Raw genomic sequence first — 25,853 nt, forward strand, 5'->3', positions numbered from 1 at the left:
CTATCTTTTATAATTTTCGAAAGTAAATCAGTGTGAGCAATCATATTTGGCTTACAAAACTATTAAGAACCACTTATATTACCAAAACTATTCCCCTTAACATTCTGATTATATCAAAATTACCTAATTCCCAAATTATCACATTAGCAGTTTTCACCCAAGATCCATGAAGAGAGTAAGATGTGGCATATGTATTAATTCTTTGCTGTCTAATTACGTTCATGACATTTTAGGCCACAATTACATGCTTATTTCATGACGAGAAAGCCAGTTTCTTTCAATTAAAACATGGTGAATTTTATTCTAGTCCTATAAACTAACTAATGACTCTTAGAAAAAATTGACAAATGACCAGATTATGTACATTTAACACAAAGTAATCTTTTTGTTTTTATATTTAACTAGTGGCTGTGTCCTCATTAGATCTTAAAATTTATTAGAAAGTGTTATTTTTTTAAAAACACATTCACAGAAGCAGTTGTCCAATCCTCTAAGCACCAAGAATATCTGGTCAAACCTACAGTGAAGACACTGCATCTGGCACTGTAATTACACCTGTGTGCATTTTTCCCCACTCACGGACGAGCTCCTGAGTTCCCAGTTCTGAAGGAGCTCATCAGACAGTAAGAAACAAATGCACTCGAGTAATTACAATGCAGAGGCTATGTGTTGACTACAGGTTTTACTCATCTACTTTATTCAGCTTATTCAACTATTATTTTCATATTATTTCATTTTATTCATCTACTATCTTCAGTGCCTACTGCAGTAGCTGACATTTTGCAGAAACTCTTTTGAACCCTCAGTTAAGAACAGAAGCCACAATTAAGCAAAACTCTTAGACAAAAGCAGCAGTCAACACAGGCACAGGCCACTCTGCTGTTTACTGCCAGGCGGTAGCTCTGGTGGAGGACTTCAACACACCACATACGCGGGTGTAAAGAAGACCGAGAATCTCACCGCTGGAGAAGGGTGGCCCTCTGGAATGTGTCTTGGTCAACGCACTCTGCACGGCCTGCTGGAAGTTTTTCCCGGGAGCCTGATGCTGTGTGTACATGGAATATATTGAGCTGGCTGCCACGGTCTGGGGTTTTCTGAAGGGTGGAAGCAGGGTGTCTTTGGAAGGCTGGGGAGTAAAGGGCCGGACAGCGGCAGCGGGCGGACTCTCTTGCTTAGAACCTGGAGAAAGGGGCTGGTCTTGGCCAACCGCGGGGACCCCGGGGGACAGCAGGACCCTCGGCTGTGGCCCTGCTGGTTTTGGCTTATTTCCCATGGATGCAACAGCCGTTGACAACTGTTGAGGATTTCCATCTGGCTTAACGTCTGACGGTGACTGACTAGTTTGTCCAAAATAAGGCAAATTAATCTGTTTTGGTTTTGATGGAACAGGAGGTGGTACTTTAGCCACATTTTTATTTGCAGCCTGTAACATACAGAAAGCCAGTTAAAATACTGTGTAACTGGGTACACAGGATGTTCTAGATAACCTAATGTCACAAATGTAAGTATACACTAAAAATACTAGCTCCACATTTTTAAATCATTAAAAAGTTTTAAATCTCTAAATTTAACCACATTTAATAAGGGACTTCAGTAATGCAATACGATTCCTGCCCTGAACCACTCCCTCCTTGTCGCCAATCCCTATGTGGGCAACTTCAAGTGCCCACTTGAAAACTTTTAACTGCAATTTTACATAGTCACAGATGGCAGCAAGCACTAAAAACCACCCTTGTTCATCGCAACGTCATGCAACCTAGGCCACTGTGGTAACACACGCCTAGATTTGGAGCACGCAACCATAACCGGGTTGTCAAAGGCTGGGATTCTAATAGTTACAGAAGATTTGCCATCAAATTGTTTGACTCCAAATTTTGGCTCAGCTCCACATTTTGAAGAAACAAAGTGAGTGAGCAGCACAAACATGATTTCTTCAATGCACTCATGTTTTTTAGAAAATCTTATGAAATATGACCCAAAAGCAAGTATGTCAATCATTCTCCAATATGGTGTGAGACCCCGAATATAGTCAAGCAACAGAATTTAAGATAACAGAATGCTGCTGTATTTTCTAATCTTCCAGATATATTTTGGTTTTTCCTGCTCTCCTTCACATAACACTTTCTCTCTTCTAAAAATTGCATACAGAATTACCATTACATTTTAAATTGGGATACCCTTAAGTACCTGAGCATCCCGCAGGATGTCTTCGCTGCTCTGGTTCTTCCTCAGAGGACCAAAGGAGGGCGGGGCAGCAGACTGGTCCACCGTGTCAAACATGGAAAAGGGACGCACTTTCTTCTCCTTCTCCCTCAGTGGCACCTCCCCATCATCAGCTGATAATGAAGGGAAAAAAAATCACACTGATATTCAAACTGTCTGTAGTAAAATTTCTTATTCACGCTTAGGTTTACCTCTCCTCAGTTTCTCTGAAACTCTGTACCCATTAAATGCTTTCCCATTTTTAAATTAAGTTGATTAAAGGATAAGCCAAACACTACAAGGCTAGTACCTTAACTCCCCGGCTAAATGAAAGCATGCTGGCAATAAATACTGCCTCCAGTTTTAACACACTAGAAAATAAACTACCTAAAAAAGAATACACAGCACCGTTTAGATGGCCAAAACAGAATATTGAGGAGCAGCACAAATAAACCTCACCTTGGTCTGAAGCATTCCCAGAGCTTTTGGGCAGAGAAGCAGAGGCCTGGGGTGGGAAAAGGTCTGCATTCAGAGGACTCCACTCAGGACCCAGCTGATGGATTTTAGAGCCTAGAATGCAGAAAAGCCACTGCAAATAACCCGGCATTCTAAAGAGATTTTTAATGGTTCATTTTGCTAAGAAGTTTAATCTCTTTTTTAAAAAAAACAGCTTTAAATTTCAGACTCACAACAATCCCAGGAAACTTATTTAGAAAACATTAGATTTTATATTTCTAATTTCAGATTTTTCCCCCTTACTCAAACAATTTAAAATAAATCACAGTAAACAGAAAGTCGGCTCGAACCAGCAAGGACATTGCTCCTCACTGGGTAAAAAAAGGTCACCATCACACCCAGAAGATGTCCAGTTCAGCAGACCCAGGGCTCTAAGGTGTATCTTAAAGACACCCCGGGTGATGTACGCACAACAGAAAGGCAAAACTGTGGACTTTTAACCCACGACTTCGACCACCATCTTTCACAAATCAGTGATTTCAGCTTTTTTTCTACATTGATATTTAAGTTTCAAAACTGCAGCTTTTATTATTCCTTATAGAAACCAAAGTAACTCTTCCTACAACAAAACCCAGACTACGTGGCACTACTGCCTCACGGTGATAAATACAGCAAAATACTGAATCATTTTAAAGTTAGCTCATGACGGTGGTCAGAGAACAGAGACAACACTGGCTATTTTTTTTTTCTTCCAGGGGGTCTGAATGATAAGGTCTTTAAAGCATGTTTTCACCCTGCTTTTCCTAAAACTCTCCTTTCATTTCCTCCTCCTATCACAAAACTCTGACTTGCACCTCCCCACGGATCTGAGGACTACACAGGGTGCAAGGATCACGGGAGCTTGTGTTATTTTCACTTCTATCTCCCAATATGCTGGTCTTTATTTTAAAAATTACCAGCAGGAAAATTCTCATGCATAAGTTCACATGAAACACCATTCATCAACAGAATGAGTTCACCACCTCAACTGTAGACGCCGCCACTAAGACTCACATACATGGTGGTTTTACACAAAAGGAAAAGTTCTGAAGTTATTAACATGAGATCAAAAGTTCCTTATTAACAAGAAGGAATTCAAAACAATTTTCAGGTTTACAAAAATACTACATTTTATTTCAGTTCCCGAACAGAACCGTTATTATTTAGGGTTAAAAAACTTATTGCTCTAGCAAAAAATACGCAGAAAGTCTTAGAATTTAATCATGAACAAGGGATAGGAAGACAAATTTTTTTTAAAACTCAAACTTGGGAAAAATAATTGTGAGGATGGGGAAGAAGTGAGCTGTGGAAGGACCTGGAAATGTTTTTACCTTTAGTTTGTGAAGCGGCCCCAGATCTCATATTGGGCAGCGTCTGTACCTTCATGGGCCCCTCTGAAGCCTGCATGGACAAGGGACCATCCGGCAGCGCTGGCTTCACCACAAGCTCAGGCCTCGAGGGAAGCCGTGGCATCGTAGACGACTGGATATAGGGACCGACCGCAGCCACGCGACTCGGTGCAGACACCCCCTGCTGGGGCAGACTTCCATCGGCTGAAACCTTAAGAAAAAGCACAGTCCTTCAGTATTACAAGTCACATGGGATCAAACTAGAAAAGGCCGTGAAATTTTCATAATTTTTAAACATCAGCACTTTCAGGATCTAGCCATAGAACCGGCAAGAAATGTCCCCAAACAAAAACTCTCCACAATGAATTCTCACCCATACTTTATTACAAGTATTAGAGAGAAAAGTAAAGCTACATAAGTAATAACATTAAAAAGTACAAGAACATTATCTTTGGAGGAGCCAGAAGCACTGTCTCTCTTGTCTGAGTGACACTGAGTAATGGCTCTGAGAAGCGGCTGTGATGAATGACCTCACCGGGCCGGTCATCTCTTCCCTCCTCCCCGGCCTGTGACAAAACGGCCCACTTACTGGAAGATTTTCCTTTTGCTGTAGCGCTGCCTTCTTCTTCCACAGCCGGTCCCTCAGCTCATTAACACGCTTATCCATGACCGCTACTTCTGAATTGCGCTTATTCAAACACTCCCTCTGTTGCTGCAGCTTGGCATTCTGCTCTTGATTCAATTTGTTTCTTAACTGAATAAAATGGGGGGGAAGAAAAAGGTAGCCAAGTAGGAAGAAGAATTTCACAAACAGATAATCACACGGCTGACGACTACGTAATTCCTAAAAACGTAGGGTCCCTCCACCCCTCCACACTTCTCAGCTCACGGTTTAAAAGCAAGTGTTAGACCACCGGCTGTGGTCACAAGCGCTGCCTCTGAGCTCCTGTTTGAAGTACTATAAAGTTTATTCTGGACTCTTTGGGGTTTAGGTCTCATCCCCACCCCTTCTCCTTTAGGGAAAAGAAACTGAAATCCAACAGCACTTCCTCCGCTTCTCTGGACAACTCTGTTTCTAGAGAGGAGGTCCCACTGTCTCTCACAGCAGAGGGTTCACCTGCAGCTCCTTGTAGAGCCGATCCAGCTCGGCCACCGCGGACTGGCTGTCATGGTGACCGTCGATCCGGCCATTCTTGAGCATCTCGAGCTGTCTGGTAAGTTCCTCTACCTTTGACACAGCCAGAACCAGCTCCCTCTGCTTTTGCTGGAACAAACTATTCATCTGCTCAATTTCCTCCACTAGAACGAGAAGGAAAAAAGCAACAAGAGTGGAAAGGAAAAATAAGAATGGAACACTGCCCAGGCAACCGGGCTTTACAATAAACTTTCTGACAGAGAAGAGAGCAATTTTTCAGAAATGTCCTGGAACCAACCTATTTCTTTTCTAGGCAACTGAAATCAACACAGATATCTTTAAATGTGCCTCTTTCCGAACATATCTTTAGCAAAGTTCTTTTTGTGACTATAATTAAACCTTAAACTCCAAATTTTAGAAACAATGAGATTTCCTTAAAAATTTTAATCTCAATTTTATAGTGGTAGATGGAGCTGTTCAATCAGTAAAACTTTAATTTAAAGGGTATTGTAGGGCCGGCCCCGTGGCTTTGCGGTTAAGTGCGCGCGCTCCGCTGCTGGCGGCCCGGGTTCAGATCCCGGGCGCGTACCAAGGCACCGCTTCTCCAGCCATGCTGAGGCCGCGTCCCACATACAGCAACTAGAGGGATATGCAGCTATGACATACAACTATCTACTGGGGCTTTGGGGGAAAAAATAAATAAGTAAATAAAATTATAAAGCAATGTAATTTGAAAAAATAAAGGGTACTGTAATAGATGGAACTATTATTATTTTTTTAATTAATTAATTAATTATTTTTCCCCCAAAGCCTCAGTAGATAGCTGTATGTCATAGCTGCACATCCCTGTAGTTGCTGTATGTGGGACGTGGCCTCAGCGTGGCCGGAGAAGCGGTGCATCAGTGCACACCCGGGATCCGAACCCAGGCCGCCAGTAGCAGAGCGCACGCACCCAACGGCTAAGTCACAGGGCCGGCCCTAACTGGAACTATTATATGAACAAAAATCCTTGCCTTCACCTAATTTTCAGTCAAAAAATATTTAGAGAGAAAAAAACAAACTACTAGTACATTTTCCAAAGGTAACTTAGAAACCTTGCCTAAAACATTCAACAGCAGAGTTCAATTCAGGGGAACCAGAAGCATCAAAACCACAGTGAACTATACTCTTCGAAAAAAAATTCTTTTAAAGTTATGTACATAGAGAGTCTCACCCTCTTCTTCTCACTTACTATAAATTTATATCAACTTCCTACACTGATGTGGGGTTTTTTTGGTTTTTTTGGTGAGGAAGATTGGCCCTGAGCTAACGTCTGTGCCAGTCTTCCTCTATTTTGTATGTGGGTCGCCACCACAGCATGGCTGAGAAGTGGTGTAGGTCCGAGCCCAGGATCTGAACTCTTGAACCCAGGCTGCCGAAGTGGAGTGCATGAACTTGACCACCATGCCACAGGGCCAGCCCCCAATGTGTGTTCTTACACCCAAACAGTCTGACACATAGCCTAACGTGTAGATTCACTGAGGTAAACCCACTAGGAGCAACTCACCAAGTTTCCCGTTGCTGAGCCTCTTCTGTTCCACATGGCCTTTAAGTGCTCTCACTTTTTTTAGCTTGGCTTCCTGACTCTCAGCTATTTCTTTTAGCCTCTTAAGTTTCTCCTGCTCAGCAGCTTGCTGCTGTTGACGCTGGTCTTGCTGTTTCAAAAACTTTAAGCGCTGTTCCTGAAGAGAAAAGCCACCACCAGCCATATCATTTTAAGCAGGCAAACCACTAACCCAGAAAGAATCCAACCACAACCCCAAGATGCCGAGACTGAGATGCAGCACCGGTAGCACCGTTCTGGTCTCACCACCTGTCCTGTACAAGGCCGTCGGAACCACTCTGAAGTTTGTTAAAAACAGACGCTCCTGGGCCCAACCCCAGAATCTCTTGGGGGTAAGATCCAGGAATCAGTATTTTGTGTGTGTGTGTGTGAGTGTGTGTGTGTGAGGAAGATCAGCCCTGAGCTAACATCTGTTACCAATCCTCCTCTTTTTGCTGAGGAAGACTGGCCCTGGGCTAACATCCATGCCCATCTTCCTCCACTTTATATGGGACGCCACCACAGCATGGCTTGATGGGTGGTGCGTAGGTCCATGCCCAGGATTCGAACCTGCGAACCCCGGACCACCAAAGCAGAGCGCACGAACTTAACCACTACGCCAGCAGGTGGCCCCCAGGAATCAGTATTTTTTTATCCAAGTGGTTCTTACGCAGCAAGCAGTGATCCTTAAACTAGTTTTTATGAACTGCAGCTATAATTTTAAGAAGGAGCTCATTTAGAGATGGGAAACAGTGTAAGAAAGTTGTTAAACGATAAGCTTTGGAGTCAAACATGGATTCAAACCCAAACTTTGCCACTTACGAAACTTTGGGCAAATTACATAACCTCAACAAGTACACAAGTCTGTTTCCTCATCTATAAAGTTGGGATGATCAATAATAACTACCTCACAGGGCTATAGTGAGGAGTAATGAGATGTGAAATGTAAATCTCTGTGAACCGGCCCTTCCATAGTATACATTCAATAAACACACAATTACACACTAAATAAACTACTTAATGCCTTTAGAAAACTGCAATTATGCAACTTAAAATTTTATTTATATTACACTAAAAATTTTAACTGAGTAATAGAGCCACAATTTATAGACAAAGATAAACTTCTTGGATAAATATGCCTAAAACATATAAATAACTTAGAAATAGTTTCAAAATAAGACCCTGAGGTTAGAGATTTACTCTGTGAACAACCACCTTTCTTATTTGAATTTCTGACCTTGCTACTCAAGGAATAGTACATGGGAGCTTGTTGGAAATGCAGAATCTCAGAGCCCAACCCATACCTACTTGGGCCACAATATGCATTTTTAACCAGATGTCTAGGTGATTCGTATGCGTATTAAAGTCTGAGAAGCAATGATAACACACGATTTTGAAAAAGCTGGTGTCTGGCATTACAAACAGAAACAGAGGCACAGGCACCCTAGGAAGTATCACATGGAAGGAGACAGGACCCAGTGCCTGTTGAGAACTGCCCTAGAGAAGCCCTGGCCACGGCTTCAAAGCCCTGCTGGGTGACTCGCTATGTCAAAGCATCAATTGTCCACACCAGCTTCAGTGAACCTATAATCACTACAAGACCAGTCAGGTGCCGACACTGAGTGTTTAGACCGGGGGTTGGCAAACTACAGCCTGCAGGTGAAATCCAGCCTGCTATCTGTTTTTCTAAGTGCAGTCTTACTAAACACAGCCACACCCCTTCGTTCAGCTACTGTCCACGGCTGCTTTTGTTGCTGCAGCTGCAGAGCTGAGAGAGCACAGCCTGCAAACCTTAAAATACTTACTATATATACACACACAGAGAAATTCTGAGGACACCTGGTTTGGACCAGAGGCCCATGGCTGGCAGGAGAAGCAGCAGGGAGACAGGTTTGATAGTAACAAAGAAACTTCTTATACTTTCCTCATTCAAGGCCAGAACTAGGATTACTTTGTGGGTGGAGAATGTCCCCAAACCAAGGCAAGCAGCCTGTTATGGGTGCCAAGCAGCAGAAGGGGACAGCGTTAGCATGGGTAGACTGTTAGGTTCCTCTTGCTGCAGTAGCGACTCAGGACAAGGAGAGCCCAGAGTTGTGCCCACCAGCAAAGCTGAGGGGTTCTTTATGCCTCTCCTGTTACTGGTCCCAACACAGCAGGGTTAACTTCAGTCAGAGTCAGGAGTCAGGAGGATCTTGAACAACTGGGATGATTTTAGGATTTCTACAAAATGCTGTAGAAAAGAGGAGAAAGCCCCACACGGCAAGCAACTTTTGGGTTGATACTATCAACTCACACCTGTGAGGTAACTGGCTTATAATGAGGGTAGAATGTGAACAGCTTTACACATACGTTAACATTAGTGGCCTGTTAGGTTTTTAAAACAGGACATTACCTTAGTGGCTAGCATTTGTTGCTGGGCCTCAATCTGTTGCTGCTGACGAGACGCCATTTCCTGAAGTTCAGCAAGAGTCAGATCCATCCTAGGACTATTAACCTACAAATAAAAACACAAAGAATCCACTTACTATAAAATGATCACAGAGACTCCTCTCTCAAAGGTCTATTTACAAGCTTCATCCGAACCAATCATGACAAAATTATTTAGCCATTTTTCTTCCACAATATTAAAGAGACCATTAATTTTTATATTAATACCCCCACACTGACTTATTAAGTTATGATGTAAAACATACTAATATACAGATCGACATTTCTATTTTAAAATTAAGTAGTTTCAATAGTCAGTGATATAAATGGAACTATTTAGAATTACTTTGTTCTACAGTTAATTTCTATAAGGAAACAGAGTTTGATCATGTTAAACATGATACTAGGGCACTGGCAACCAATCTAGAATACAGTTATCAGAATACCCTTTAAAAATATGACACCAGCCTTAAAAAAATTCAAGATACACTGGGTCATCAAGAACAAAGCAAGATGTCCATCCACTCTCAAAACATCTATTCAATATGGTCCTGAGGTTCCAGCCAGTGCAACAGAACAAGGAAAAGAAAGAAACTATATCCAGGTTAGAAAGGAAGAAGTTACACTGTCTTTACTCATAGATGACATAATCATCTATGAAGAAAATCCTACGGAATCTACAAAAAAGCTACCAGAATTGATAAGTTATTTAGCAAGATTGCAGGATAAAAGATCAATATGCAAAAATCAGTTGTATTTCTATATATTAGCAACAACCAGAAACTGAAAAAAATTTCTTAAATACCATATACAATAGCATAAAAAACATGAAGAATTTAGGAATAAATTTAACAGAAGATGTGCAAGACCTGTATACTGAACACTTCAAAACACTGCTAAGAGAAAGAAGACCTAAACAAACAGAGATACACCACGGTGTTCATGAATTGAAAAAGCTCACTGTTGTCAAGACGGCAATTCTTCCCAAACCGATCTATAGAATCAACAGAATCCCAACCAAAATCCGGCAGGCTTTTTTGTATAAATTGACAAGCAAATTCTAAAATTCCGTATGGAAGTGCAAAGGATCTAGAATAGCCAAAACAACTCTGAAAAGAATAAAGTCGGAAACCAATATAGCATGGTATGGACGTCAAGACAGATAAATAGATCAATAGAACAGAATAGAGAGCACAAAACCAGACCCACACACATATGGGGCAATTGACTTTAGACAAAGGTGCAAGGGCAACTGAGTAGAGAAAGACAGTCTTCTCAACAAATACCGACTATAACCGGATATCCATATACAAGAACCAAAATAAACTTTAATTCTCACACCAAATGCAAATGTTAACTCAAAATGGATTAGAAACTTAAATGTAAAATCTAAAATTACAAAGCTTCTGAATTGATCGATTATACTTTATTAAAATTAAGAACAAGTCACAAATTGGGAATAATATTTATAAATTATATATCTAATAAAAGACTCGGATCCAAAATATAAGAACTCTCAAACTCAATAATCAGAAAGCAAACAACTCAATAAAGGAAAAAATGGGCAAAAGAGTAGAACAAATAAATACATCACAAAACAAGACATACAAATGGTAAATAAGCTCATGAAAAGATGCCCAACATCATTAGCCATTAGAGAAATACAAATTATAACCACAGTGGAATACCACTAGACACCTGTTAGATAGGCAAAAGTAAAAGGACTGACCATATCAAATATTGGCAAGGATGTGGAAAAACTGGAACTCTCTGATGGTGATATAAAATAAAACAATCACTTTGGAAAACAGTTTGGCAGCTTCTTAGAAAGTTAACATATACCTACCACATGACCAACCATTCCACTCCTAAGTATTTACTCAAGAGAAATAAAAGCATATGTCCATACAAAGACTTGTACCCAAATACTCCTTGCAACTTGATATGGAACAACCAAAAATTGGAAACAACCCAAAGGTCCATCAACAGGTGAATGGATAAATAAACTGTGGTATATCCAGACAATGAAATACCTCCCAGCGATAAAAAGGAAATCAACTATTGATATACATACAACATGGGTGAATCTCAAAATTATGATGAGTAAATTCAGGCAAAAAGAGTACATACTGGATGACTCCATTTATATAAGATTCTAGAAAATACAACTAACTTGTAGAGACAGAAAGTGGACCCGCTAGTGGTTCCTTGAGGATGGGGAGGGAGGCAAGTAGGGAAGGATTACAGAGGGATGTGAGGAAACTTTTGGGGGTGACGGATATTTTCGTTATCGTGACTGCGGTGATGGTTTCCTACGTATATACATATGTCAAAACTTCTCAAATGTGCACTTGAAATATGTGCAGTTTATTATATGTCATTTATACTTCAATAAAGCTTAAAAAAAAACAGCGAGGGGGAACGACACATCGTGTCAAGACGCACTGGAGTCCTATTAATGGCTAAGACCATTTTTGTCGCTGTTATCTCAGCCTTTCACCATGCTAAGATAACTCTAGGAGCAAAGAAGAGACACAGGAAGAATTGAGGGAAAGGTCGAGTAGGAGCAAAGGGTACTTTAGATAACCTGGGTTCTAACATAAATTCACTGTAGATTGGAGAAAGGTAACTTAGCTAATCCCTAACAGTATTAAAAATTCTGAGCTCTGAAAAGAAAATGTCTACAAGGTACCCCAAAGATACTTGCTAAAATTCATATGCAATAGCAAGAGTATTAATATATAATTTTCCACTTTTCTAAAAGCAGTTACAGCAACAAATGAAATCACCAAAAAACAAATACTTCCTCGAACTTGCTCAACATTTGTTTTGTTCCGAAATTTGTGGTATATTCACCACCTAACTTCTTTCAATAGTCAGCCAGCCACACAGAGATCATTACGATTAATCATTTCTACAAAATAAGTTTAAAATAACCTCTTAAAAAAGGGCCATCCTTAACAACCCATGGAACAGTAAAGTAACTATGAACGAGATTTATAGGTTAAAAGAGCAATATCACTATCATATACAGATACAGGTGAAAACTATCACTTACGCCATTCTCCTTTCTTCGATGTTCACCAGGAACTTTTACGCCATTTCTTTTTAAACTTGGATCCTGAGACCTTGGTCCACTCACTAAGCACAAAATTGAAAAACCATGCATTAACTCTAGAGTTGACAGATACTCTAAGTACCAATTCATATCTGAGTTCCGTTATTATTATTTTTGTGTGTGTGTGTGAAGAAGATTAGCCCTGAGCTAACATCTGCCAATGCTCCTCTTTTTGCTGAGGAAGACTGGCCCTGGGCTAACATCCGTGCCCATCTTCCTCCACTTTATATGGGACGCCGCCACAGCATGGCTTGACAAGCGGTGCATGGGTGCACGCCCAGGATCCGAACCAGCGAAACCCGGGCCGCCGTAGCGGAGCGCGCGCACTTAACCACTTGCTCCACCAGGCCAGACCCTGAGTTCTGTTATTATTGCTCTTTGATATTTTAAGTTGAAAGTATCCTTAAAACAAAATATTTTCTAATAGCAATGCAGTTAAGGTCTCATAATTTAGTCTGCTTTGAAGAACCTTACTTGGAACAGTGAATAATTAGCACTTGGAAATATCACATGCTAACCATTCCCTAGGAAGCTGGATGATTCAGATACCAAAGGAAGAAAAATTAACAAAATAAAATATACTTCTGACTCTGGGTAATTCACACCACTTGCTTATAGCTGCTCCCCCAAGTTCTCTATTTAGTACTCACTAATGAAATCAGGAATAGTTTCATTGAGAGAAATAAGTGAAAATTAAATTAACCCATCCTTGCACTCATTAACAGTGTAATTTATATGGGAAGGAAGCAATTGAAAATACAACAAGTGGTATTTTGAATATTTGATTTATTGAGAACGTTTGTGGTAATTCCTAAGTACTATGAAGTACTTCCCCATTTAAGTAAAAAACCTCCATTTTATTAGTTTGGGAAAGTACTAACTAGAAAACCCTGTGTACTCTGCTTTTCTGGCTAAAAAGAATTTTTCAAGTCAAAATATATCAACCTCTCATTATCACTTAATGCATCATAAAGGGAAAATACTTTTAATTTAAATTGATACATTAGGGGCCAGCCCTATGGCTTAGCTTTAAGCACGCGCGCTCCGCTACTGGCTGCCCGGGTTCGGATCCCGGGCGTGCACCGACGCATTGCTTGTCCGGCCATGCTGAGGTGGCCTCCCACACACAGCAACTAGAAGGATGTGCAACTATGTCATACAACTATCTACTGGGGCTTTGGGGAGAAAAAGGGAAAAAAAAGGAGGAGGATTGGCAATAGATGTCAGCTCAGGGCTGGTCTTCCTCAGCAAAAAGAGGAAGATTGGCATGGATGTTAGCTCAGGACTGATCTTCTTCACAAAAAATAAATAAATAAATAAATAAATTGATACATTATACGAAACAAATAGTATCAACAAAGAGAATTTTTTAAATAAATGAAATTAGGCCGGCCCCGTGGCTTGGCGGTTAAGTGCACGTGCTCCGCTACTGGCGGCCCGAGTTCGGATCCCCGGCGCGCACCGACGCACCACTTCTCCGGCCATGCTGAGGCCACGTCCCACACACAGCAACTAGAAGGATGTGCACCTGTGACGTACAGCTATTTACTGGGGCTTTGGGGAAAAAAAAAGGAGGAGGATTGGCAATAGATGTTAGCTCAGAGCCAGTCTTCCTCAGCAAAAAGAAGAGGATTAGCACGGATGTTAGCTCAGGGCTGATCTTCCCCACAAAGAAAAAAAATATATATATATTAACCTCTATACATACATACATACATAAATAAATAAATGAAATTAAGTTTATACCTATACTTCCCAGAAATTAGAAAAACTATTATAATCCAAGAAATTTTAGATTAAAATTTCTTTTGAATCAAATGTCATTTATACCTGCTTTGAAGCTGAGCACAAATTCCCATGCCAATAAATATGTCTATCCCCTGAGCCAGGTGTCACACTACACCTACCTCTAAAGTATTAGCCTTATTTTTAAAATACTGTTCAATTCTCTGACACAATAGCTCAAGTAATCTGTCACAACATTTCTGCAAGAAAAAGAAAAGTCTATCATTTAAGAATAATTGCTTTCTTGCTGCCTCAAAAAGAGAGCACTCCCCTAGTTTCTCCTTAGCGTGTTCAGTTACACAATTAGAGCAAAAAGCAAGAGCTTCAACAATAATTTCATACACATTCGGGGGCACAGGTCCTAGTTAAACTCAAACAGGAATAGGGTGACAGTCTCCTAGTCCATAATCTAGAAGTCCACCCTAAAAAGGTTATAACAGACAGAAAGCAATCCTGTTTTATCCCAATTTAAACACTACGTGGCACTGGTGTTCTGCAACCATGTGAAAACGGCTCCTTCCTCTTCAGATTGTATTTCTCACATGACAGACACACTGAAACTGCATATTGCACTACTGAGGGACTAGTTAATAATTCACCCAGGACTATACAGGACGATATCTGAACTGGCAGATGAACAGGTAAGATTCAACTCATTTATTAAAAAAGAATGTACATAGTAATGTAAATAAAGAACAAAATAAAAACAAGACGCCAATTTAAAACTACAAAAAAGAAAGTTTAGGGGAAAAAAATACGTGCTTCTTTAAAATAAAGTTACAGACAGCAACGATACTGAAAGTCACGTGAGCCAGCCTGGTGGAGGTGATTCAAGTCCCACTCCCGGCTCTGCCCTGGGTGTGTAGCCTCTGACAAGTCACTTAACCCCTAAGGATCAGCATTTCTCATCTGCAGAGCAGAAGACACCAGACTAAGTCAATTCTGGGTCCCCTCCACTCTAACTTTAAAATTTCTCATTGCTGGGTACGATATGGACACTTGCATTAAAGCAATAAAACTGAGATTTTATAACACCCAACAGTTAACATCTGTTGCCTACATTCTCACTCCCAAGAATTATATACTGAAGTCACAAACCCTCAACTTTCCATTTTAAAAGTTTCAAGATTTTTAGAAATACCTAATAATCCTGCTTCAACCAGGGCTTCCCACCGAGAAGAGAGCCTCCCCACAGATCCCAGATTTTAAACTGCGTATTCCCCCACATCCTATGAGGCCTCTGGGGTCACAGGGATAGCTGCGTCCTCAGTGTCTACTGCTGCTTTCAGGCCACTATTTCTCCACTTTCACACATTCCCTTCTACCCTCTCCTCTGTCCTTATCAAGTCTGGTCACATCTACACCCTCGGTCACCACAGCTGTGACCCCCTTTTTCTCTCCAAGTCCTGCCTTCATTCTGGATGATTTTACCATCTCAGCTCTGTGGCGTCCTCGTGTCCGCTCTCATTCAGGCTCATTTCATGGCCCAACCCAGAACCACATCACCTATAAGCACTCTCCCTCTGAAATCTTATATTCAAACATTCTACTTTTTCTTTTTTTTGCCATGAGGAAGATCAGCTCTGAGCTAACATCTGCCAGTCCTCCTTTTTTTGCTGAGGAAGACTGGCCCTGAGCTAACATCCGTGCCCATCTTCCTCTACTTTATATGGGACACCGCCACAGCATGGCCTGACAAGTGGTGCGTCAGTCGCGCCCGGGATCCGAACCCGGGCCGCCAGCAGCAGAGTGCACACACTTAACCGCTAACGCCATGGGGCCCGCCCCTCAAACATTCTACTTTTTGACCACAGTCTCCTCTCACTCCACTGTTCGTTAATCTGAGACTTGTGGTCTCTCCACCCTGGACTCTTTCCCTGCAGCCCCTCCTATCTTCACTTCTTCCCCACCCAGCTTGGATGCTATCTTGCCAATCTCCTCTTCTCCCCTGTCCCACTGGCCTCCCATTGAATTAGTCCAGCAAAACGCCCACCTTGGGTCAATCCAACTATCTTCTCCTCTTACAACCGTCTGGGGTGCAGGGCACTCACTGCTGGAGAAAATCCCCTGTGGTCTCCAGTGTCCAACCCCCGTTGGCCTCCACAGTCCCCAGCCATCTGGCTTCCCTACCAGGCGCTCTCCTATTCTCCACAACAGCTCAAACTGCTGATCACCCCCCCATCACCACTTTCAGGTGCCTCTGCCTCCCACCTCAGAGAAAACCAACGTTCTCAGATGGGAAGTCCCTCAACTTGCTCCCACAAAGCACACACACTCACCTGCAGCCCTAACAGTTTTCCTTCCATCCTGTTGCAACGTAAGAGGGCTCCCTCCGCGCCTCCGAGTCTCTCCACCAGGGCTGAGGGAGCACCTTCTCAGGCACCTGCCATCAAGCGCTCCCCTCTTCTTGTATTTCAACCTCCTCTACTGATTCCTTCCCACTCGCACTGAAAACTACCATCAAACTTCTCCCATCTTCAAACAAAACAAACCCACACCCTTTTTGCCCCCCAACAGCCAGGTCTTGGAAGAGTGTCTCACTGCTTCCACTTCCTCACGTCTCCTCCGCCCCTCAAACGACCCGGCTCCTGATCACATGCCACCTCTCCTCCAGCTACTCCAATACGTGAAATAAAAACTCAGATCTTTGTTATGATTCATAGAGTGCTACCTACCAATGTCCCTGCCAGGGGGGCGTTCATGTCGGAGGAAGAAACGAACTTCGCTCCTCTGACTTCCAAATCGCTGCAGAACATCAAACATTCGCTCGTTATCAGCAACTGGACGTTCTAAAAGAAACGGATAGAAATCACATTATCTGCAGGTAAAAGAAAGACGTATCATTTATTATCTATCCTTCCTGCTAATTATGCATTATGAATGCAGGACATACTCAGCATCCTAGATAATTTTTTTTCATTAAAAGAACCCTTAGAACATGAAGTATCACATATTTTCCACACATATAATCAGTGTGAAGCCTGGACGGAGGACTGGAAAGTGCAATGGATCTGGGCCAGTTGTCAGGAGCTCAAGAGTCTAATTCAGTGGGCTCCTTGCTAGCCACAGGCAGGTCATTTAACCACCATGGGCTTCCAAAGTTTCTGTCACCTACTACATAGGATGGTCTCTGAGGTCCCCTCTAACTCTAATGGTTCTAGGATTTGCTAAATATACAAACAAAAAATTAAAAAACAACTTTCTAAATAGCCTAGTCTTACTATCTATTAGACTATATTTAAGTTATAATTTTACAGACTGTGTTAAAAAAAATCAGACATATCCATTTCCAAACCCAAGACTATTTGGTGCACTGAAAATATATCTACTTGGCCCCTCTTCCAATGAGACTGCCAGGTGTCAAAACTTTTCTGGAGACAAAAAGAAGGCCCAGCTAAAGACCCTAATAACTGGGAACTTCAGGAGAAACAATATCTTAAGCTCAAAAAATCTTCCAACCTCAACGGATCTGGATATAAAAACCAAACATACTGTTTAAGGATGCAACTGCTTAAAATCAAATAAACTCCAGTAATGTCAAAATAATTTTTAATACAAAAATGTGGAAATAGCCTAAGAAAACTCAATGCTGTTGTCAGTAATCAAAGACACTATCTAAGCACCTTAAATAAACAATAAGAGCAGAGAACGGAGCGGCCAAGCATTCAGTAGCCAAATCTAGGGAGTGACCCTGAACTTAATCTGCCTGGTCGCAACAAAGTGCAGTTCTGGCTGTTTATAGTAACACAACGTACTGAGCTGACAGAGATACCCCTCCTTCTATAAACCACAGAAATTCTAAGTTGTAGTTCATTTTCTAAGGGTTCTTTTAATGAAAACAAGAAGCTCATTTATTCAATATTCAGTAAACATTTACTGAGCACCTACTGCATACCAGGCACTCTCCCTAAGCTGGGGCACAGCAATGAACAAGACAAGCAAGGTCTTGCTGCCCCCAGAAAAACACTCCTGAGTAGACACCACCCCAAAAAGAAATTCTGAGTAGACCCTCCACCTCCTCACCAAAAAAAATACATACACACACACACACACACACACACACACACACTTTACTTCCAAAGAAATGAAGTGAAATCCCCAGGATCCAGAGCAAAGAGAGAACTCAAAAGAAGTGAAGTAACTTCCAGTCCATGCTGGGTTGGACCTTCCAAAAAGGGCATGGACCTTCTTATAAGGTCTAATTCTAAGGTCCTGATGGCCTATGATGACAAAAGATCAGTCTTAGGCCTGCACTAGCTGAGATACACTTCAAGCATCTCTACGCTTAGGGAGTTTGCATTCTAGGGCTGTGTTTGGGGCTACAGGGATTAAAGAGGCAAAAAACTAACAGAGACACACAAACCCAGAGCGACATGTCTTATGCAGAGGATTCAATCAGCATGACAGAAGAGAGAACTTCATGGCTGCTCTAGCAGGATGCTCAGGGAAAGCCTCTCCCATGAGGTAACATGACAGCTGAAATCAAGCGACCGGAAGGAACCAGCAATGACAAATCTGGAGGGAGAGCCATGGAGGCTTGGGAACAGCGAGTGCCAATGGCTCTAAGGTGGGAAGAGCTTAGTTCAGTTTATTCAGAGATATGAAAAAACTGCAAGAAGGTGGAAAGGAGGAAAACGGTACCAAGACCAAGAGTTTGGATCCTCTTCTAAGTAGAAGAGAAAGCCACCGAAGAGTTTAAACAGGAAAGTCAAACTCTCAAATCTTCATTTAAAAAGGATCACTTGGGTTTCTTTATGCGAATGGTCCCATCTAGCTCCTATTTGAAGGGAAAAAGTAGTAAGCCATTCAGGGAGAGTACAGAAGACCTTCTAGAACACTCAACTCAAGATGAGTAACAGGTCTTCCTGGTAAAAAGTGAGCACTCAGCTGAAGTCAGATGTCATGAATGGTGTGAACCCAATTAACACGGCGTGCGACTTGCACTGGGACATGGCACGCCCAGAGGAGAAAAAGAAAACCGTGCAAGTTCACCCAGGCTGTGTAGGAACAAGGCAGAAATTATGAAAAATTACCCCCACACCTACAAAGTCCTGTGGGGCACTGCCTTCTGCCACCACAGTAACTCAACACCCAACAGCTTTCCCTAAAAACCTACAAAAACATCGAGAGGGCAAAACAATCCGGATGCCCCAACTTTCTAATTAAGTAAAGCCTAAGTATACAAAAAATACTTCTGAGCACCAGGCATTTGACATCACATCCCAGAAGCTTCCACCTGGTGTAGCAGCTGCCTGTCTTTTGATGTTTGACACCGTGGTGTCTTCACTGTACAGCAGAAAATGAAAACAGCAAAAACACTTGACATGTCACGACGAAGCTGGGTCGAGAACATTATCTCCTGATGGACACACTAGTCACACTTTCTCGTGGATAAACACGAGTGTCACACAGCGCCACGTCTATAAACCAATAATAACACAAGACGGCCCCACTGAGCACAGGGCTGCCCGGGTCTCGTACCGGAGCCACACCACACTTCAGCCAAATGGCAGTCGCTCTCGCCAGGCTCTTTGCACAGATCCACCACATCTCTGCATATTGTTTCTGGAGTAACTGGAACTTCTGTGAAGTGCTGCTCGCTGTTACTGAGGTACACTGTAAGAAACATCTGAAAACAAAGGAGAAACACAACAGTTACCAGGGCTGTCCACACTGCTGGTTTGCACCTCCTAGTCACCTTCAATTCCTTTCCCCAAACGGTCTCAGGCGAAGTGCAAATGTACAACCGAACAGTATGGCTGTCCCCTGGCTGAGGTGCAGGGACGGACCCAGAGCTCTGCCCTGGACTCCCTGCCCCGCTCCTGTGGGGCCTGCAGAGCCCCTGGGGACCCTTGGAGGACAGTCAAACCAGCTCACACAAAAGGGCCAATTAAATCTTTCTCTGACATTTTATTCATCTTACTTGTTTACCAAATACTTACACAGTTCTTAGTAAGTGCCAGACCCATACTACAAACAGACCTTCCTACCAGTCCTGTAAGGGGGAGCAGTGGAGACCATACATGTATACTTATTTATGCACAGCCTCTTTTTGAAAGGATATATAGGAACATAACGTGTTGCTTCTGAAGGCGGGGGATGGGAAATAGGAGAAAGAACTTTGAAGGAAATTTAATATTTATACCATGTACACATATTACCTATTCAAAAACTTATATTTTTAAATCTAAAATGTTTAATCAAATTAAATACTTACATTAATGCATAAGTCTTTATCAACAAAGTGTAAGCAGAAATGATTGGCTGTTATGCTAGAACTTATCTGACTCTGTCTATAAACTTCAGGCCAGCCAAAGATTTAAATCTAAAACTCATTAACAATCGTTCTCTCAGTAAAAATAGATACTATATCTTAAAAATATTGCTACTAAAGAATTCAAATTTTCATATCTATTAAACTACAAAAACAGTTAATTCCCAGTGCTGAAGGAACAGAGTGAAGCAGCAAACAAAGTGTGGATGGCGATGCAAGTCAGTAAACCCCTATGTCTATTCAACTCAATGAGCACCCACCCCGAGGACATCACTATGTATCAGGATAAAAAGAATAATCCCACTGTGAGAATTTATCCCATGAAAATAATTCTAATCAAAGAGGGAATGCCAGGGCTATGGCACATAAACTTCATGGACCAGTATGCAGTCTGCAAAAATAATTAATGAGACACGCTAAACATTGGCAAAAGTTTGGGTTTTACGGCTGTAAAAAAGCAGAATGCAGGACCGGCCCAGTGGCACAGTGGTTAAGTCCACATGCTCCGCTTCAGGGGTCCGGGGTTGATGGGTTCAGATCCCAGGCGCAGACCTACACACTGCTTATCAAGCCACACTGTGGCCGCGACCCACATACAAAACAGAGGAAGATTGGCACAGATGTTAGCTAAGCGTCAATCTTTCTCACAAAAAAAAAAAAAAGCAGAATGCGTAGGATTTGCACCGAGGTCACAATGACACAAGAACATCACACAACAGTCACAGTACCTGCTGAAGGTCACACAATCTCCGCTTCTGGCTTCCATGTCTCTGCCCCTGACCCCAGAACTGAGAAGGCTGCTCTAGGCTCCTCTTTGTAACAAAGGCGGTGCCTGATGAGGGACGATGATGGAAACTGGCTGAGACGTCAGACCTGTGCCTCGAGGATTTGGTCTCGAGGAGAAGATGTGCACAATGGATGGGGTCAGCGGTCCCAGCCCCTGGGGCTGTCTAGCTCCTCCTCCAACTAAAACCATGTTTTCTTAAGGTAATCCAAGTCTCCACTTCTTGCAACCAAACTCTTCACTCACATAAACAGGTATAACATAAAAGGTAACCCATTACACCCGGAAGGTAACTGAGACAAATTGAAACAGTGGATGCTGTTGAAACAATAAATACAACATATGAAAAAAAGCTGTAGGTTCCCAGTATTAGCTCAGAAGCTTTCAAGCTAATTAAATCAGGTTTTCCATATTCTGATAAACTGAACTACATCAAGACACATAGTTCTGGGCGTCAACTTAGCCAACAAGGCAGCACTTGAAAACCGTGATACAAAAATCATAACACCTGGAAAAAACACCAAAGATTAACTAAGCTCACAGAATTCCACCCTGCTGCTGCTCTGGCAAAATATACAGCATATTTAATGACAGAGACAAAGAATTGATACTTGAGTGTTAAATAGCACTTCTCCTCTATACTCCCCACCCACACCAAAAAACTTTCTTTGAAGTTTAACACTTCAAAAAACAGTAGTTGTGTTCATTGTAAATATGAGACCTCGGGTACTTATTAAATTACAGAAATATTTAACATACAGTATATACACTAAACACACACTGTATCAACAAATAAAAGGGTTTTACATAAGATAAGAGAACCCTACTTTGTACACTTCACTCTTCAGAGTGCTCTCACACACAGTATCTCAGGAACGACATCAACTCGCAGATCAGCAGAGCAGGCATTACTTTCTCTTTATAAATGAAGAAAAAGACTCAGAGAAGTGAGGGTCAGGGTACAATTCTGTTCTTCTGATCCCTCCTCTACTCTTTAAGCTGCTCCTTACAGCAGAAAAAGATTAAGAAATGCTCTGTTTAGCCACAGTAACCCAAAGTTTAATTTACTTTCTGGAAAACAAGAGCTTCGTTTATTTAAAAGTATAATTACAAACAAGAATGATGAAAGATGTGTTCTGTTTAAGATTACTTTTCCCCAAAAAAACCACAGGATTAACACTAGCACAAATGCCAAGCGCATGAGTTGACCCCGTTTCCGCCTTCCACGTACGAAGATGAGCCCTGTGGTGATTTTAGTGAGTGTACAGAAGTCCCCGACGCTGGGCCAGCAACGTGACACTGCTGCTGATGCCTGGGCAGGAGATCTGGGAATATCTGTTAATAAATAGTCTAGCTTAGGGAAGTAACATCACCTCTCGGAATCTCAGCCTCCTCCTCGTCAAATAAGAGTCTTTAAGTTTCCCAAGAGCTACCATTTATTTTAGGGGTTGACTGGGTGCCAGAGTAAAAGCCAACATCTTGACGACAGCCTACAAGTTGGGAGTTAGCAATTCGGGCACGAAGTGAGGACCGGAATGAGGGCAGTGGTGAGGACGACAGAGAAAAAAGGATAGACTCACTGGGAGAGACAGGGTCTGGTGACTAAATGAGGGCGGGGGCGCAGGGGCACGTGTGAACTGAGCAAGTCAGTGGATGGCGAGAGGAGATCCAGGAGGAAAAGCAGGGCTGCTCTGTGCTGTGACTGTGGTAGACTCACGTGGGGAGACGGAGTCTTGTTTGGACTGGCTGACTCTGATCTGCCCACACCAACATCTGTCCCCCATGACCTCTCCACCCCTCAACTCCTTCTAACCCCCTCCACTCTCTCTGCGCCACCAGGGTCCTCCCTGCTGTTCCCCACATGCACTGGGCACGATCCCCCGGAGCCTGTGCATCTGTCCCTCTGTTTGCAATGTCCTTCCCTGGGTGCCTGCATGGCTTCCTCCCTCCCTCCCTTCAAGTCTTTACTCAAATGCTGCCTCCTCAGTGAGGCCCTCCCTGGCCATCCTTCCTAAAATTCCACCACCACCCTGACACACACGCACGCACACACACTCTACCCGGCTTTATTCCTCTCCTTGGCACCGTCACTAACGTACCGTAAATTACATTTATTTAACTTGTTTTTATTCTCTGTCTTCCCTACTAGAACGTAAGCACCACACAGTCCAGGGTTTTGTCTGTTCAATACGGTACCCTCAGCACCTTGACCTGTACCTGGCCTGTAACAAGCACGCAAGTAGTACTTGTTTATGAATGAATAAATCCTGCAGCTGTTATTGCATGTTACAGATTTACATCCGACTTATTTTCACAGTAAGTTTTCTCTCAGGTATTGGGAAGTGGTACAGCATATCGCATGTGGCATAGCTACATGCTCTGAGAGAAATCAGAGTGTGTCTCCTCACTTCCTCAGCCTCTGTCACGCCACAGTCACCCTACTTCTGTTTCAACGTCCTTCTCATTCGTCCAGTATTTACAGGCCATCTGCTTTACGGTATAGGTTCTACCGTAGAAACAATCTTCACTAAATAGCTAATACAGCCACAGTACAAAATTGAGAGAGAGAGAGTGCCGTGCAGAGAGGGACACAGCCAGCCCTCAGAGAGGGAGCCCCGGGAATCAACACCCCGACCCGGCTCCTCCCTCCCCTGTCGTCCCCTCACTCCCCACTGGACAAACTGGAAGTCAGCCGGCAAGGGAAGCCACTGATGCAGTTGAGAGAAGTCAACCTCCTGGGCTACAAGGCAGGGTGGAGAAAGGTGGAGAGTGAATCTGGAGGGACAAGCAAACGATGCTCAGGACATCAGGCCTCCTCTCCACACCCAAACTCAACGACTTCAGCATCTCCGTGGTTAGAGAGGGCTCTTAAGCAAGAATCTACACAGAATGAGAGCACTAGGCCAGCAGGGTCTAGGAGAAGCATATGCCAAGCAGAGGGAACAGCAAATGTGAAGGCCTTGAGCAGGGATCAAGTGTGGCACCTTCATGGAAGAGGAAGGTCACTGTAGAGGGAGCAAGGGGAAAGGATTACAGGAGATTAATTCGAAGAGGCCAGATCATGCCTCAGGACTTTAGAGCCACTGGTCCTCCAACTCTGGCGTGGACAAAGGGTTGTTAATCAGACTGTTAGGCCCCACCCTCAGAATTTCTGACTCGGTAGATCTGGGATGGGGACTGAGATTCTGCATTTCTAACATGCTGCCACATGATGCTGATACTCCTGGTCCGGAAACCACAAGCCAAGAACCACTGTTCTCAGGCCAGAGCAAGGAATTTGGATTTTAATCTAAGAGGCCACTGGAGGCAAATCATTAGAGACAGAAAGTAGATCAGTGGTTGCCAGGGGCTGGGGAAGTAACTGCTAATGGAATGGGTACATGGCTTCTTTCTGGGGTGACGAAAATCTGCTAGAATTAGTGGTGATGTTTGCACAACCTGATGGATCTACTAAAAACCACTGAATTGCATATTTCAAAATGGTGGTATGTGAATCATATCTCAATTTTTTTTTTAAAGAAAATAGGTCATTGGAGGATTCTAAACAGGGTAGCAAAGTGATTTATGTCACTTTAAAAAAATCACTCTCGGAGCCATCCCAGTGGCGCAGTGGTTAAGTGCGCTCGCTCCACTTCGCAGTGCAGGGTTCGCAGGATCCCGGGTGTGCGCTGACGCACCGCTTGTCAAGCCATGCTGCAGCGGCATCCCATATAAAGTAGAGGAAGATGGGCACGGATGTTAGCTCAAGGCCAATCTTCCTCAGCAAAAAAAGAGGAGGATTGGCATCGGATGTAGCTCAGGGCTGATCTTCCTCACAAAAAATAAAAATAAAAAAAATTAAAAAATCACTCTGGCTACTACGTGACAGGAACAGTCATGAAAGATCAATTAAGAGGACACGCAGCATATAAAATGAGACATGATGGCAACACAGACTGCAGGTAACAGCAAAAGTGGTGAAAAACGGCTGGATCTGGGTTATATTTTGAAGGTAGAGCCAACAAAACTTGCGCGGGATATGAAAGTAGAAAAAAAATAAGAGTGAAGCTGGATTTGTTGTCTAAGTAACTGGGCAAACAGTGGTGCAACTCACTGAGATGGGGAAGGAGGAACAGATTGGAGAAGGGGCCACAGGACAGAGGCCTCCATGTTAAACTGGAGATGTGAAGAAGCCACTTAATACACAAGTCTGACGGGGAGGATAAACGTAAGAGATGAGCAAATGCAGGCACTAAAAGCCATAAGACTGGATGCCCTAGATCAGCCAGGGACAGCCAGAGACAGAAAAGAAGCCGAGGACCGCGCCTCAAGCGAGTCAAACCACATCAAGAGGTCCCAGAGAGTACAAGGATCCAGCAAAGGACTGAGGAAGATCCATCAATAAAAAAATAGAAAGAAACCCAGATGAGCGTGGTGTCCCAGAAACCAAGTAAAGCAAGTGTTTCTACTAAGTCAAATGAAGCTTAGAGGTCTCGGAAGTGAGGGCTGAGAAGTGATCCCCAGATCTGGCACGACGGGGGTTGTTGGTGACCTCGACAAGCTCTGAGTAACGAGGATGAAGGCCTGGTTGGAACAGACTAGAGAACCTGAGGGATGGACAGAGACAGTACAGAAAACTCTTCCAAGGTGTTTCGCTTTAACACAACGCAGAGGAAATGGAGCCACCGATGGAAGAAGACATAGAGCGAAAGGGGTGTTTTGT

At 42.8% G+C, this 25,853-nt stretch overlaps 1 protein-coding gene across 4 annotated transcripts in view; it reads right to left on the reverse strand.

Annotated features, from left to right (window-relative positions):
• The window catches only part of TP53BP2 (tumor protein p53 binding protein 2), a 92,459-nt gene that overhangs the window by 14,705 nt on the left and 51,901 nt on the right, over nt 1-25,853 (reverse strand). For 3 of the 4 annotated variants that reach the window (XM_087424393.1, XM_087424390.1, XM_087424391.1), the window contains 11 exons: nt 19,575-19,722; nt 16,769-16,882; nt 12,249-12,331; nt 9,156-9,257; nt 6,728-6,902; nt 5,164-5,345; nt 4,636-4,800; nt 4,029-4,257; nt 2,662-2,772; nt 2,188-2,336; nt 961-1,423 (listed from right to left, as the gene is read on the reverse strand). In XM_087424393.1, the coding sequence (XP_087280519.1) occupies nt 961-1,423; nt 2,188-2,336; nt 2,662-2,772; nt 4,029-4,257; nt 4,636-4,800; nt 5,164-5,345; nt 6,728-6,902; nt 9,156-9,257; nt 12,249-12,331; nt 16,769-16,882; nt 19,575-19,722 (1,921 nt within the window). Of the gene's footprint in view, nt 1-960; nt 1,424-2,187; nt 2,337-2,661; nt 2,773-4,028; nt 4,258-4,635; nt 4,801-5,163; nt 5,346-6,727; nt 6,903-9,155; nt 9,258-12,248; nt 12,332-16,768; nt 16,883-19,574; nt 19,723-21,095; nt 21,470-25,853 lie in introns of all 4 variants that reach the window. The other variant, XM_087424394.1, reaches the window with a different exon arrangement.

The sequence above is a fragment of the Ceratotherium simum genome, chromosome 36 (assembly GCF_057802395.1).
Source record: "Ceratotherium simum simum isolate JZ-2026a chromosome 36, ASM5780239v1, whole genome shotgun sequence".
Lineage (NCBI taxonomy): Eukaryota > Metazoa > Chordata > Mammalia > Perissodactyla > Rhinocerotidae > Ceratotherium > Ceratotherium simum.